At 43.0% G+C, this 13,494-nt stretch overlaps 1 protein-coding gene across 2 annotated transcripts; it reads right to left on the minus strand.

The window, feature by feature from the left end:
• Positions 1-7: 7 nt before the first annotated feature.
• On the minus strand, positions 8-12,276 carry ZC3HAV1L (zinc finger CCCH-type containing, antiviral 1 like). Of its 2 annotated transcripts, XM_061198797.1 has the most exons (5): positions 11,886-12,276; positions 10,363-10,498; positions 4,919-5,177; positions 3,547-3,724; positions 8-44 (listed from the first exon to the last, which is right to left on the minus strand). In XM_061198797.1, exons 1-4 carry the CDS (start codon positions 12,257-12,259, stop codon positions 3,588-3,590), a joined length of 906 nt encoding a protein of 301 aa, XP_061054780.1. In that variant the 5' UTR covers positions 12,260-12,276; the 3' UTR covers positions 8-44; positions 3,547-3,587. The 2 variants fall into 2 exon arrangements, with proteins under 2 accessions (XP_061054780.1, XP_061054779.1); XM_061198796.1 differs by lacking the exon at positions 8-44 and having other exon boundaries at positions 1,670-3,724.
• Positions 12,277-13,494: the final 1,218 nt, after the last annotated feature.

The following is a 13,494-nucleotide window of genomic DNA, read 5'->3' on the forward strand; positions in this document are numbered from 1 at the left end:
TATTTAGCCAAGAAAGAATTTATGCAATAAGGCATATTCATGACCTAGACAAAAACAGGAACAAATTATAATGAAAGCAATCAAGAAATACGTCAATAACAAAGACTTAATTCCTTGATGGAAAGAATTAGTATCATAAACATAAGTCATAAAGAGTTAATTTTAGACCTAGACAATTCAAACCGAAGCATCAAAAGGATGTTTACCTTATATAACAGATTCCTTAGGGAAAAAAAGATTCTTTGAATACTAAAAATATGTGAGGAGAAAGAGAATCAATGAAGAGCAATATGATACTGATTCAACAGATTCAAATGCAGAGTTTAATTCATTATATGGCAAAAAATATTTAACTACCAAGTGTTATAATTACCAAAAAGAATAAATAATGTTTTTGCTCAAAGCCGGGGAATAAACGCATTGCAATGTAATGTACTAAGTACGAGAGCTTTGAGAACACTAGGAGAGCTGCCTGTCTTGGGGTCAGGAAAGGCTAACCTGACATTTTAAATAATCTAATTTTGCCAGGTTTTGAGGCAGGAGGAGGGAAGGAGTGGCACTTAGAGGGAGCATCATTTACAAACAGAGAGTCACAAGATAAAATGGCACATTCCAAAAACTGCAAGTAGGTCAATACATGCAATATTGGTCTGCATTTTAAGAACTCAATTAAAAGTCAATATTTTAAAATCAGAAAATTTCTCATAAAAATTTCTGGATTTGTGGCTGCTTTTGACAAATTGGATGATACGTCAAATTGGGCCCCGCATTCCCACGTGGAAGCAAGAGGCAGTTGTCCCTTTTAGATGGGACAGTTTGCCACAGCACTTCCTCTCTTCCCCCATTCCTCTCACATCCACCTCACCTTATCCATTTATCTTAAGTTTCTAGTCCCTGTAGGGATTTGAGTTTTATGACTTCTATCCTCCGTGATGGGGACCAATGAAGGTTATGGCAGAAAAAAGCAATACGATTAGGTCTGCATTTCAAAAGGTCAACCAGGCAGCAGGAGGAGAGAAGGGTGGTAAGGAGATCAATGACATCCACAAAAGCCTATTATATTAAAAATTACATGGGGGTACCATCCTTGAAGTGGAACAGGGGTCCATCTCGCACTTCCTACAAAAACTCTCACAAGACAGACTTGAAAACCACTGAGTTATGAATCTGTAAAATAAATGCAAGAGGTGATGAGGGTTTAGAAAAAGGCAGTGTGTTGGGGATGGAAAGAAAGGGGTAGAGAGGATAAAAATTTGCAAGATTTTTAAAGTGGAAAATTCTGCAACACGGGGTAACCAATCTGACACAGGGAATAAGAAGAAAGGAAAAGTATAGGACAATTTGCAGGTTTTTGGCTTAAGTCTTTTGGTGCTGACACTCCAAAATAAAGAACAAAAGGAGGAACAAGTCTGGAAGAAAGTCAGTCATTCAATTTAGGGTATTTGGAATTTGTGAAGCCTACAGATGTGCAGCTTCATCTCATAAGCCCTGATAAATTGCCAAAGAAACTCTAATCTGATAACTCTCTAACAGCTGAATCATCAAATTAAAATAAGAGACAGGTATGATTACATAAAATGTTTTTATAGGATGAATACCAATGGAACTAAGATTAAAATGGAATATTATAGAATTAAATAAAATATTGCAACAAAGATTACAAAGGGTCAATAACTTCATATATAAAGGCATAATTACAAGATATATAAAAAGAACACAATAATGTAAAAATCTACGAAGTCTTTTAATGTAAAGAATATGCATTTATACACTATACTGTTTCCATTAAGGATTTAACATGGCTTACAAAAGAAATATAACAGTAAAAGAATAAAACGTAAATAATAATAATAAAATATAAAGATAATTTTTAAATTAGCACCGGAGAAATCGTAACTAAGAAAAAAGAAGCAAGATACGCAAAACATAAGAGCTTTCAGAAATACTGTTGTTGGCAACCAAAATGAAGAGACTAACATAAGTTGCGTGACTCTTACTGTCCATTAGGAGAAAACACAGCACCTTCTCACTTTAAAAAGGACATTTTTGCACACCTCCCCCAATGGAAAAGAAAAGTTTTCATGATTAAAAATTTTCTAAATTAAATAAATTTAGCTTGATGAAAAGCTCACTACTTTGGCCCTATTCCTCAAATGTTATGTTATTGCCAGACAGTTAAATTAAAAAACAAAACAAAACAACACTTTACACACCAACATTTGTGGCTATTAATACAACACAGGAAAGAATTTCACTAAGCTGCTTCTCTGTGGTACCCCTTGATGAAAACAAGGAAATAAACATCAGGTACAACTAAAAAGAGACAGCTGGGTGGGCAGGGGCAGAGAGAAGGGGGGAAGGGAGAAGTCAGTATGGAATGGGCGAGGTATATAGATTTATGATGGTCCATCCTGATCACAGAAAGAATGGATACAACTTGGAGGAATGTATGAGCTCCGCATCCTTCATACTACAGGAATCTGAGACTTTGGTAAAAGTTTAATAAGAAATGGAGAGTACACAGAGTGAGGTAGAAATCTCTGGTGAGCACCCATAAGTTATATACTCTGCGGTGTTGGCTGAGGATGGATCCACGAGAGTTGGATATCATATCATATACAGTCAACATGCTTTTACGAAAATTAAGGAGCCTATTAAAGGCCAAGTCACATCAGCACAGAGGAGGGGCCCAGCAATTAAAGGGCATGTACAAACTACACAAAATAAAGACATATAGAAAGAAGACATACGGAAGAATATTTACTTATATATATATATATATATATTTTTTTTTTTTTTTTTTTTTAACCCGTGCCCCCTGCAGTGGAAGCGCAGAGTCCTAACCACTGGACCGCCAGGGAATTCCCGCATGTATTTTTAAAGAAATGAAAATCAAGAGTATCATTCAGCAACCATAAGTGAAGCAAAAGTAAAGAATAACGTAAAAATTTAATATTGTGTGGATTTTAAGAAGAGTTATATTCAAAATTTGTTAGAAAGAATCAAAATATCCCAGAATAATGGAACTAGTTAAGCAAACGATGATATATTAGTGTATCTGTGCATGAAAATGATTACGCATGATAAATGTGAATAAATATGGAGAGATGCTTATGGAATATTAAGCAAAAAAAAAAAAAAAAAGAGCATAAAGTGTATGTAGTCCCTGAATACCACAATGTAAACTATGTATATGGGCATACAGAAAAGCACTTGGCTGGGTCCCAGAACAAGTCCGCAGGAGCCTGCCTCTTTAAGAGCTCTGGCCCGCCAGCCCCGGGAAAGCTCTCAGGAACCGCAGGATTTGCCCAGGACTGACCTCATCTACTCTCAGGTTTTACTCTCCCTTTGCCTGTTCAATGTCTAACCTCATCCTCAGCCACCCACCCCCAATTTTATCCTCCCAATCTGGCATTTTCTCCTTTTCCATCTTCTTTAATTCTCACCACAACCTGTGAGGTAGGTATCATTATAGCTATTATTAATAAACGATTAAATGAATGAATGGTTACAAATTAAATCTCAACAGAAGCTTTGTTTTCAGACCTTCCAATTGGACAACGTTCTTCTTATTTCACTGACGTCCTCTAAGGTTTACCTGCACATGGCTTCTTGGCTGACTCAGCAGGGCCAGAGACCAGAGGACCGGCCTCTGCAGCCCTAGCTACGTGTACTCCTTGTTTCTCAAGGCCCTGGGAATGCTCAGCAGAAGAAGCTGAATTATCTAAAAAGAAGAAGAAAGAGATGAGGTTTCCTGACATACCCCTTTATCACTCTAAATTTCATTCTACGTTGGGAGCATCAGCCCAGCTAATCAGATCACCGATAAAACTCCCAACACTTTGGATTTGGAGAGTTCGTGTCGTCTGGAGTAAAATATACATATATATTTACATATCTCAACAGCAAGCAGAAAGTCACATTTCATAGCTAGGAGAGACCCACTAAACAAGACCAGATGAAGAGAATAACAGGCCCGACCCACAGTACGGGGTAGAACGTCCCTGCCACCATTTAGGGACACACCTACACAGCCTCTGACACTGGTACATGCAGAGCCCTCCCTACCTTCAAACCACCACTCATAGTTGGCCACTACCATCCCGACACAAGAAAATTCCATATTAAAGCTTAGGGACTCCGACTTTGATGGTCTGGTTCTCCTACGAGCAATTCTCCAAAGCCCACCACCCACTGAAACTCATTTTCAGCTATAAGCAAATCTAATGGAATAAGTACTCTCGCATTGTAATTTAAGAAGACCAAGCCACACTTTATAGACCTTAAAAAAGGAGACTATGTGGCAATATGAGAAGATATTTATGATGTTGTAGAACGTGAAAATGAAAGATACTAAACTAATGCAGACTTTGACCACCACTGGACTAGTATTTTCTAGTAACAGGACTGAAGGGCCTGTAATTAAATAGTACCAATTATTCTGGATTAGAGTGAGTGGAATCATATGTGATTTTTATTTTTACTCTCTATTTTCCAAATTCTTCTGTAATGTGGTTAAAATTTCCTAAAAATTTAAGAAAAAACTTTAACTCAATTTAATAAAAGAAACCCATCCCTACATTATCCTTACCTAGATTCTAGTCACTAGCCCACCTCCCTCCTCTTTTCTCCTACCAAAGCGGTTAAGACTGTTCTTCCTACTTCCTGACCCCCAACTTACCGAGGAGCTACACAGTTCAAACACTCGGGCAGAGGCTATTAGCTGGCAGTGCTGAAAATAAACTCCATCCCTTCCCTCCTTTGGTTAGAATCACAGTTCGGTATCATAGAATGTTGACTGATGAAGCTTCCCCAAGGACAGAGCAGCAATTAACCTAGGAAGTGCTTTCTCCCCAGACTCACTTTCAGCCCAGCACTACACTGTTGATAGTGTTTTGTCTACCTCTGAGAGTCTCACCTTTATTTTCAAGCATCTTGTGCAGCTTCATGTGCTTGTAGGTAGCAATTATCTGAAAATTAACGACACTTGGAATATTCAGTCCTTGGTCCTGCAGCAGCTGCAGGGATGTAGCGTGAATTAGCTGATGGGACCGCTTGCACTTCGGCAGCCTGCACTCTCCCCTGACAAAGGACTTGCACACGTGAAACTTGTTGCATTTATCCTTGAGGCTGCAGTAACCATACAGGGCTTCACCTTTGTTGTAGAGCAAACAGACCTGGTACAGAAGTGAAGCAACACTTAGGACATTCATTTTCACTGTATCTCTTAAGCCAATAAAGGACAGCTTCTCTAAATGGCACCTTCTGATCATCAGTGGGTGAATTAAAATGATTAAAATCATCATGGGTGAAAGGCAGATGGGTATATAATAGTTCCTCCACCCACATCTCCCCTAGCTGTTAATAATGTTCAGCTGCCTCTCTCTGACCTTGACTCTGAGTTGGCCCGCCCTCCTCTCCCAGAGCCTGTAGCCAATGAGTGACTTCTATGCAGGTACAAAAGGCTGGCCCCCTTGTCTCAAGGCTAGAACCATTCTTAAATGTAATTTTTGCTCTAGAGCCCCGGCATGAATCAAGTCAAGGCCAGACTTCACTTTGCTTGTAGCTCTCCCTTCCCTCTTTTTTACTTTACAGATTTTCCCCAAGGATCCCTCCTTCCATATATCACATGCACCTAAAACACTATGTCAGGCTCTGCTTCCAGGGAAACCAACCTGGAAGCGTGAACAGACAATTTATTATCCAAACTAGGGCATTTTTCAGGGAGCACTATTAATATTTGCATTGGGACCAGACATTGTGTACCTCCTGAGATGATGCAATAGGAAATACAACTTTCCAGGTATTAGCATGAAAGTCTGACATGGCTGGAAACCCCCCAGTCCCAGGCAAACAGGGACCGTTAGTCACCCTAACAATATACCAAATATACAAAAAATTCTTGCTACAAAATCAAGCCTAAATCCAATCAAAGGTCCAGATCTATCAATTTACAGTAAATACAGGGGATAGAGGAACATGTTAAATGATATTAGAGGAACACAATTAGTCAAACCTAAAGTGTGGGAAAATTCTAGTGGACACAAATGACCTGGTTTAAAACAAAATGGTTTCAGAGAACAAATGGATGGTTGCCAGAAGGGAGGCGGGTGGAGGATGGGTGAAATAATTGAAGGGAATTAAGAGGTACAAGCTTCCAGTTATAAAATAAGTCATGTGAGATTCATTGTAGTGATTTTTTCATAATGTATGAAAATATTGAATCACTATGTTCTATACCTGAAACCAATATAATATTATAAATAATTATACTTCAATAAAAATTTTCAGAAAAAGAAAATAATAAAATAAGTCATGGGATCAACCAACAAGGGATTAATCTCCAAAATATACAAACAGCTCATGCAGCTCAATATCAAAAACACAAAAAACCAAATCAAAAAATGGGCAGAAGATCTAAATAGACATTTCTCCAAAGAAGAGAGACACATGAGACATGTCCAAGAGACACATGAAAAGATGCTCAACATCACTAATTATTAGAGAAATGCAAATGAAAACTACAATGAAGTATCACCTCATACCTGTCAGAATGGCCATCATCAAAAAATCTACAAACAATAAATGCTGGAGAGGGTGTGGAGAAAAGGGAACCCTCCTACACTGTTGGTGGGAATGTAAACTGGTACAATCATTATGGAGAACAGTATGGACACTAAAACTAGAGCTACCATATGATCCAGCAATCCCACTCCTAGGCATATATCCAGAGAAAACCATAATTCGAAAAGATACATGCACCCCAATGTTCATTGCAGCACTATTTACAATAGCCAGGACATGGAAGCAACCTAAATGCCCACTGACAGAGGAATGGATAAAGAAGATGTGGTATGTACATGCAATGCAGTATTACTCAGCCATAAAAAAAAAGAATGAAATAATGCCATCTGCAGCAACACGGATGGACCCAGAGATTGTCATACTGAGTGAAGTAAGTAAGACAAAGATATCATATGATACTGCTTATATGTGGAATCTAAAAATATGATACAAATGAACTTATTTACAAAACAGAAATAGAGTCACAGATGTAAAAAAAAAAAACAAATTACGGTTACCAGAGGGGAAAGAAGGGGGAGGGATAAATTGGGAGATTGGGATTGACATATACACACTACTATATATAAAACATAACTAATAAGGACCTACTGCATAGCACAGGGAACTCTACTCAATACTCCATAATGACCTACATGGGAAAAGAATCTAAAGAAGCGTGGATATATGTGTATGTAAAACTGATTCACTTTGCTGTACAGCAGAAACTAACACAACATTGTAAATCAACTATACTCCAATAAAAAAAATTTTTTTTAGGTCATGGGGATATAATATACAGCATAAAGAATATGGTCAATAACACTGTAATAACTTTGTATGGAGACAGATGGTTATTAGCCTTACCACGGTGATCTTTCCATAAGTATTTAAACGTCACACATATGAAACTAACATAATATTGCACATCAATTATACTTCAATCAGTAAGCCAAAAAATGGTATGCTACCTATGATTGTGATGCCAATTTTCTAAAATGAACCCATAATTTTAGTGCAACTCCTACCTCCCCCAAAGAATTCCCATAAAATAGTTTTAGGAATTTGAATGATTCCAAAGCTCATCTGAAAAAAGAAAGAAGTGAGAATCAATTAATGAAAAAAAGAAGAAACAGGAAGCCAGAACAGTTTTTTGAAAAATAAAAGCATTAAAATAAAAATGTAAAAAACTCACAAAATGAGTATAAGTTAAGGCTTCTACAAGACAGTATTAAGCTCATATGGTCTTATTGCTCAGCTCTAGCAAATCCTGAAGCAATAGATTATTCTGACTTGGGGGCTAGGTCTAGGATCTGTTTTCTTTGATCTCCTGTACATTCTGGAACCAGTATCACACTGTTTAATGAAAGTAGTTTATACTTTAAGATATGATGGTACGAGTCTCTATGCCCAGTTTATTATAAAAGGATCTATAACTCAGGAATAGTTGGATGGAAGAGATGCATAGGTCAAGGTATGTGGGAAAGGGTGTGGAGCTTCCATGCTTTATCTGGGCGCCACTCTCCCAGCACCTCCACATGTTCACCAACCTGGAAGCTCTCCAAAGCCATCCTTTTGGGTTTTTTATGGAGGCTTCATCACATGGGCACGATTGTTTAAATCACGGGCCACTAGTAATTGAACTCAATCTCTAGGCCCTTTTCCCTCCCAGGAGGTGGGAGTGAGACTGAAAGTTCCAACCTTCTAATCACATGATTGGTTCTTAGGGAAACCAGCTCCCATCCCTAGGTTACCTAGAGGGTTTCCAAAAGTCACCACATGAACATAACAAAAGTCACTTTTTATCGCTCTCATGTTTGACATGTACACACCGCTATATTTAAAACGGATAACCAGGGACTTCCCTGGTGGTGCAGTGGTTAAGAATCCGCCTGCCAACACAGGGGACATGGGTTCGAGTCCTGGTCCGAGAAGATCCCACATGCCACGGAGCAACTAAGCCTGTGTGCCACAACTACTGAAGCCCGCGCGCCACAAATACTGAGCCCAGGCGCTGCAACTACTGAAGCCCGCGCACCTAGAGCCTGTGCTCCGCAACAGGAGAAGCCACTTCAGTGAGAAGCCCGCGCACCGCAACGAAGACTAGCCCCCGCTCACCACAACTAGAGAAAGCCTGCGCACAGCAACGAACACCCAACACAGCCAACAATTAATAAATTAATTAATTAATTTTTTAAAAAAGTAAAATGGATAACCAACAAGGACCTACCGTAGAGCACAGGAAACTGCTCAATATTATGTAACAACCTAAATGGGAAAAGAATTTGAAAAAAAATAGATACATGTATATGTATAATTGAATCACTCTGCTGTACACCTGAAACTATCACTACATTGTTAATCAACTATACTCCAATATAAAATAAAAAGTTAAAAAAAAAAATTTAGGAAATTCCAAGGGTTTTAGGAACTCTGTGGCAGGGGCAGAGACAAAGACCAAATATATATTTCTTATTATAAATCACAATATCACAATACTTGCCCCTTATTGATTTTTTATGTGTACCGTACCTATATTACATACTGAATCTTTAGGAGTGTGGCAGAAAGGAATCACCAGGCATTTTCACACACGAGATGTGAGGTACCACTCCTGCCTCATCCACTGTGCTTGTCCACGGTCCCTGCTGTCTAAGTGGCCATGTTTTGTGCCACGTGCCACGCACCTCCAGTTCCAGATGATTAGACCAAAGGCAGGCTCCTGTCTTAAATGCAGCCAACCCATCAGTTGCTCACAGAACACTGACGTAGTCTAACATGACAAGATGAGGCTGGACCCAGGGTACTCGGGTAGAAGCCATAAAGAAAAAAATGCAGTAAGTTTAACAATACAAATGTTAAGCTTCTATAAGTCAAAAAATTTCATAAACACTGAAGGTAAACAGAAGTTGCACTGTCCCTTCTCTCTGAGACAAAACAGACCGCCCCCCTGCCCCCCTATAGCTGCCGCATCCTCCTCTCACTTCCTGCCAAGATCTCTCGTAATACTTTCTTTGGGGATTCCAACCCTTCTGTTTAAAAAATTCTTTGTGTATAGCTAAACAGATACAAATGTGCTAATTCTGCCATTATAGCAGTTATAATGGGTACCTTTGGAACAACATAATGTAGTTCCAAAGCAATTCAAATTAATATCTAAAGCCCCCAAAAAGTAAATGGGGGGGGGATATTTGTAACAAATGTGACCAAAAAAGGGATCTGTATCGTTAAAGACATCCTATGAATTAACAGGAAAAGACAAACGCCTGGATATAAAAGTCAGCAAAAGTATAAACAGGTAATTCACAGAACACAGGCTTCATAATCAGACAAAACTAAATTCAAATCTGCCATTTTCTACGTGGGCAAGTTATTTAATCGAGCCATTTTCTATGTGGGCAAGTTATTTAATCGAGCCTCAGTTGCCTCACCTGTAAAATGGGGACAGGCATACCTCACTCATAGGCTATTAATCAGCTAAGGTATATGAATTACTCAGCATTCAGTAAGAACTCAAAAAAACCAGTAGCCATTATTATTATTTCTATACCATACTTCTTGTGTATCAAAGCCCAATAAAATTATAGACTGCAGAAAGGCCAGCACTGTATCATACCCACCCCCCTTCCCCTCAGGCTGCCCTCTGTAAGCAGATTGTTGATGTTCTCCCGACTTTTTTTTTTTTTTCTTTTATATTTTCTTTGTATTTCTCTTCAATAGTTGCTTGACCCAACATCTTTCTGTCTCCCCTGACTTTTTTCAAGGTGCAGACAATATGAGGGTGACTCCTTAGTGACTCACCTCTGGTAAAAGGCAGGGGTCATTCTGTAAAAGAAGGATCCGAAGCTGGGCCTCATTGAGACCAAACAGTCCCTGGTTTTTCAGGACTTGGATGTTGACAGGTATGTGGATATCATGAGAAAGGGTGCAGGTAGACCTAGAACACAAAGGTCTGGATCAGAGGCCCAGATGAAGAAGGGGCCAGACTGTCAAATCCCTTCCCTAGGGTCACTTTCAACTTGCAGGTGAAGTTACACAATTTTCCATGAACCCATGGATACTACAGTCTAATAAGCTCTGATAATAAGAAAGCTGGGATGGCTTCCCTGGTGGCGCAGTGGTTGGGAGTCTGCCTGCCAATGCAGGAGACACGGGTTCGAGCCCTGGTCCGGGAGAATCCCACACGCCGCGGAGCGGCTGGGCCCGTGCGCCACAACTGCTGAGCCTGCGCTCTGGAGCCCGCGAGCCACAACTGCTGAAGCCCGCGCGCCTAGAGCTTGTGCTCTGCAACAAGAGAAGCCACCACAATGAGAAGCCTGCGCCCGCAACAGGGAGTAGCCCCCGCTCGCTGCAACTAGAGAAAGCCCGCGCGCAGCAGCGAAGACCCAATGCAGCCAAAAAATTAAATAAATGAATAAATAAATAAATTTATTTTAAAAAAAAAGAAAGCTGGGATGATGCAACTCCCCTCCCAGAGCCATTTAATTCTGAATGAGGATGCTTTAAGGCCAAAGGGACCCCCTCCTCCAGTCACCTGCCTTGACAGAGGGTGCCCGTGGGTGGGTTCTGCAGAGGACGGCACTGGGCCTTCTCCACCCCAAGCGGCTGCGCACCCCACCATCCACCAACCTTAAAAAGAATGCATGCCTCCTCCCCCCACACCGCTTTCGGGGGGCTAGAGGAAACCGAGGAAGACTGGAGTTAGGAGGCCGCCTCAAACGACCTCTTCCAAATCATCCAGCCCTCAGTTTCCTGGCGGTGGCGGGGGGGGGGGGGGGGGGGACGTCGAACTAAATCGCGCTTTGTAAACCTAGAGAGCACAGACTCGCGTCTGTAAAACTCTGTGCTCAAGTGGGAAGGGCCGATCTCTGGATAAAGGATCCATGAATCTCATGGGGTCCGCAAATGGCCCCCAAAGGGCCACTGGTGGAAATGAACGCAAAAGTCCCAACCTGATTTATCCCGGCCGTGCTGTGGAGGATCTCGGGGGGGGGGGGGCTGGGGGGGCGGGGGGGAGGTGGGCAGAAGCTGCAATCTGGGGCGGGGGGAGGCGGAGAGAGGTGGTTGAGAAGTCCAAGTCCAGACGATCTTCCGCCTCATTCCGCAGCTGGGAGCGCGGGGAGGCGTCCCCGCGAAGGACCCGGAGGGGCCCCTTCCCGGGGCTTTCCTTCCGCCCTTCCGGAGGGGGGCGTCCGGCCCGGACCAACGACCCCTTTTCTTACTTCTTAGCTGGGTCCCGCTTCCGGCTGGCCAGGCCAGGCCCGCGGCCCGTGCGCCCTGACCGCCGCGTCCCGCCCGCCGCCCCGACCCGCCCGCAGCCTCACCAGCAGTCGCGGTTCGGGCACTTGCCCATCATGTGGCGGCGGCAGAGGTGCAGCTGGTCGCAGGCCTGGCACTCGCCGCGCTGGTAGCGAGCGCAGAGGCGCGCGGAGGACACAGCCACCACCCGCCAGGCCGAGAGGCCGCCGCCGCCGCCCGCGCCGCCCTCGCCGGCCGCCACCTCGGCCTCGGCGTCCCACGGGTCCTCCCGCACCTCCACCTCCTGCAGCAGGAAGCGGTCGGGCCCGGCCTGGCGCAGCACGTCCCGCAGCCGGGCCTCCGAGAGCTCCACGTGGCCGCGCAGATCCTGCAGAAACATGCGGCCGCCGTGGGCGCACAGCACCTTGGTGAGGAAGGAGCACACCGTGGGCTCCGCCATGGTCGCGGCCCGGCTCCCTGTGCGGAAATCCGAGGCGGGCCGACTCCTCCCAGTCACGTCCACGACTACAAACCCAGTTCCCGGGGCGGGCCGGGGGAGGGCGGGCGAGGGGCGGCCACCCGCGGGCCGCGGCGCAGAGAGGCGGGCCCCCGGGCCTGGGTCCACCCTGGGCGCGGATCGGGCGGAGACAGACTTGATTGAGCGCCTGCTCTGCGCCAGGCACCCTTCAAGGTTAAGTCCTCGCCTGGAGGGGCTTGTATAGTCGGCGGGTATTTGAGATACTGGTAAGGGCTACAAAGAAGATGAAACAGGGAATGTGGTAGAAGGTGCCTAGCTGGACGGCGTTAGGTAGCTGGGAGAGGAAGACCTCAGGACGTAGCCACTAGCCACAGCTGAGCACTTGAAATGTGACCAGTGCGAGTTGGGATGTGCTGCAAGTGTGAAATACACACACACCGGATTTGGAAGCTTTAGAATGCAGAGAGTGTAAACTTCATATTCATGTTAAACTGATAATAGGGCTTTTCCTGGTGGTGCAGTGGTTGAGAATCTGCCTGCTAATGCAGGGGACACGGGTTCGAGCCCTGGTCTGGGAAGATCCCACATGCCGCAGAGCAACTAAGCCCATGTGCCACAACTACTGAGCCTGCGCGTCTGGAGCCTGTGCTCCGCAACAAGAGAGGCCACGATAGTGAGAGGCCCGCGCACTGTGATGAAGAGTGGCCCCCGCTTGCCGCAACTAGAGAAAGCCCTCACACAGAAACGAAGACCCAACACAGCCAAAAATAAATAAATTAATTAATTAAAAAAAAAAACTGATAATATTTAAATAAAACGTTATTATAATTTCATCTGTTTCTTTTACTTCTAATGTAGCTATGAGAAAATGTAAAATGGCTCACTTTATATTTCTGTTGGACAGCACCTGTTTAGACCTGTACATTTATTAAGGAGCTCTCTTTTTGCCCAACACCATGCTGATTTAATGACCATTTTTTGAGCCAACCGCTAATGCAGCAACAGAGTATAAAGATGAATAAAACATAATTGAGGAACTCAACTAGCCGAATTGCTGTCTTAACAGGGCGGTTGTGAGGATTAAATGAGTTAATGTCACATAAAGAAGCCAAAGAGGAAGGCCACTTTAGCTTCCAGAGGCCAGAAGACCTTCTCTGCCATGTTAAGAAATTTGGACTTACGGAAGACTTTGGGAAGCTACTGAAGGAATTTCCGCT

This window comes from Eubalaena glacialis, chromosome 8 (genome assembly GCF_028564815.1).
Source record: "Eubalaena glacialis isolate mEubGla1 chromosome 8, mEubGla1.1.hap2.+ XY, whole genome shotgun sequence".
Lineage (NCBI taxonomy): Eukaryota > Metazoa > Chordata > Mammalia > Artiodactyla > Balaenidae > Eubalaena > Eubalaena glacialis.

What these genes read in the sequence shown, in the direction of transcription:
- ZC3HAV1L (XM_061198797.1), bottom strand. Translation starts at nt 12,259, where the DNA reads ATGGCGGAGCCCACGGTGTGCTCCTTCCTCACCAAGGTGCTGTGCGCC. An exon ending in TGCCCGAACCGCGACTGCTG is followed by an intron (nt 10,499 to 11,885) that starts GTGAGGCTGCGG and finishes TTTGTGTTCTAG; the next exon opens with GTCTACCTGCACCCTTTCTC. An exon ending in ACCCCTGCCTTTTACCAGAG is followed by an intron (nt 5,178 to 10,362) that starts GTGAGTCACTAA and finishes CTTCTGTACCAG; the next exon opens with GTCTGTTTGCTCTACAACAA.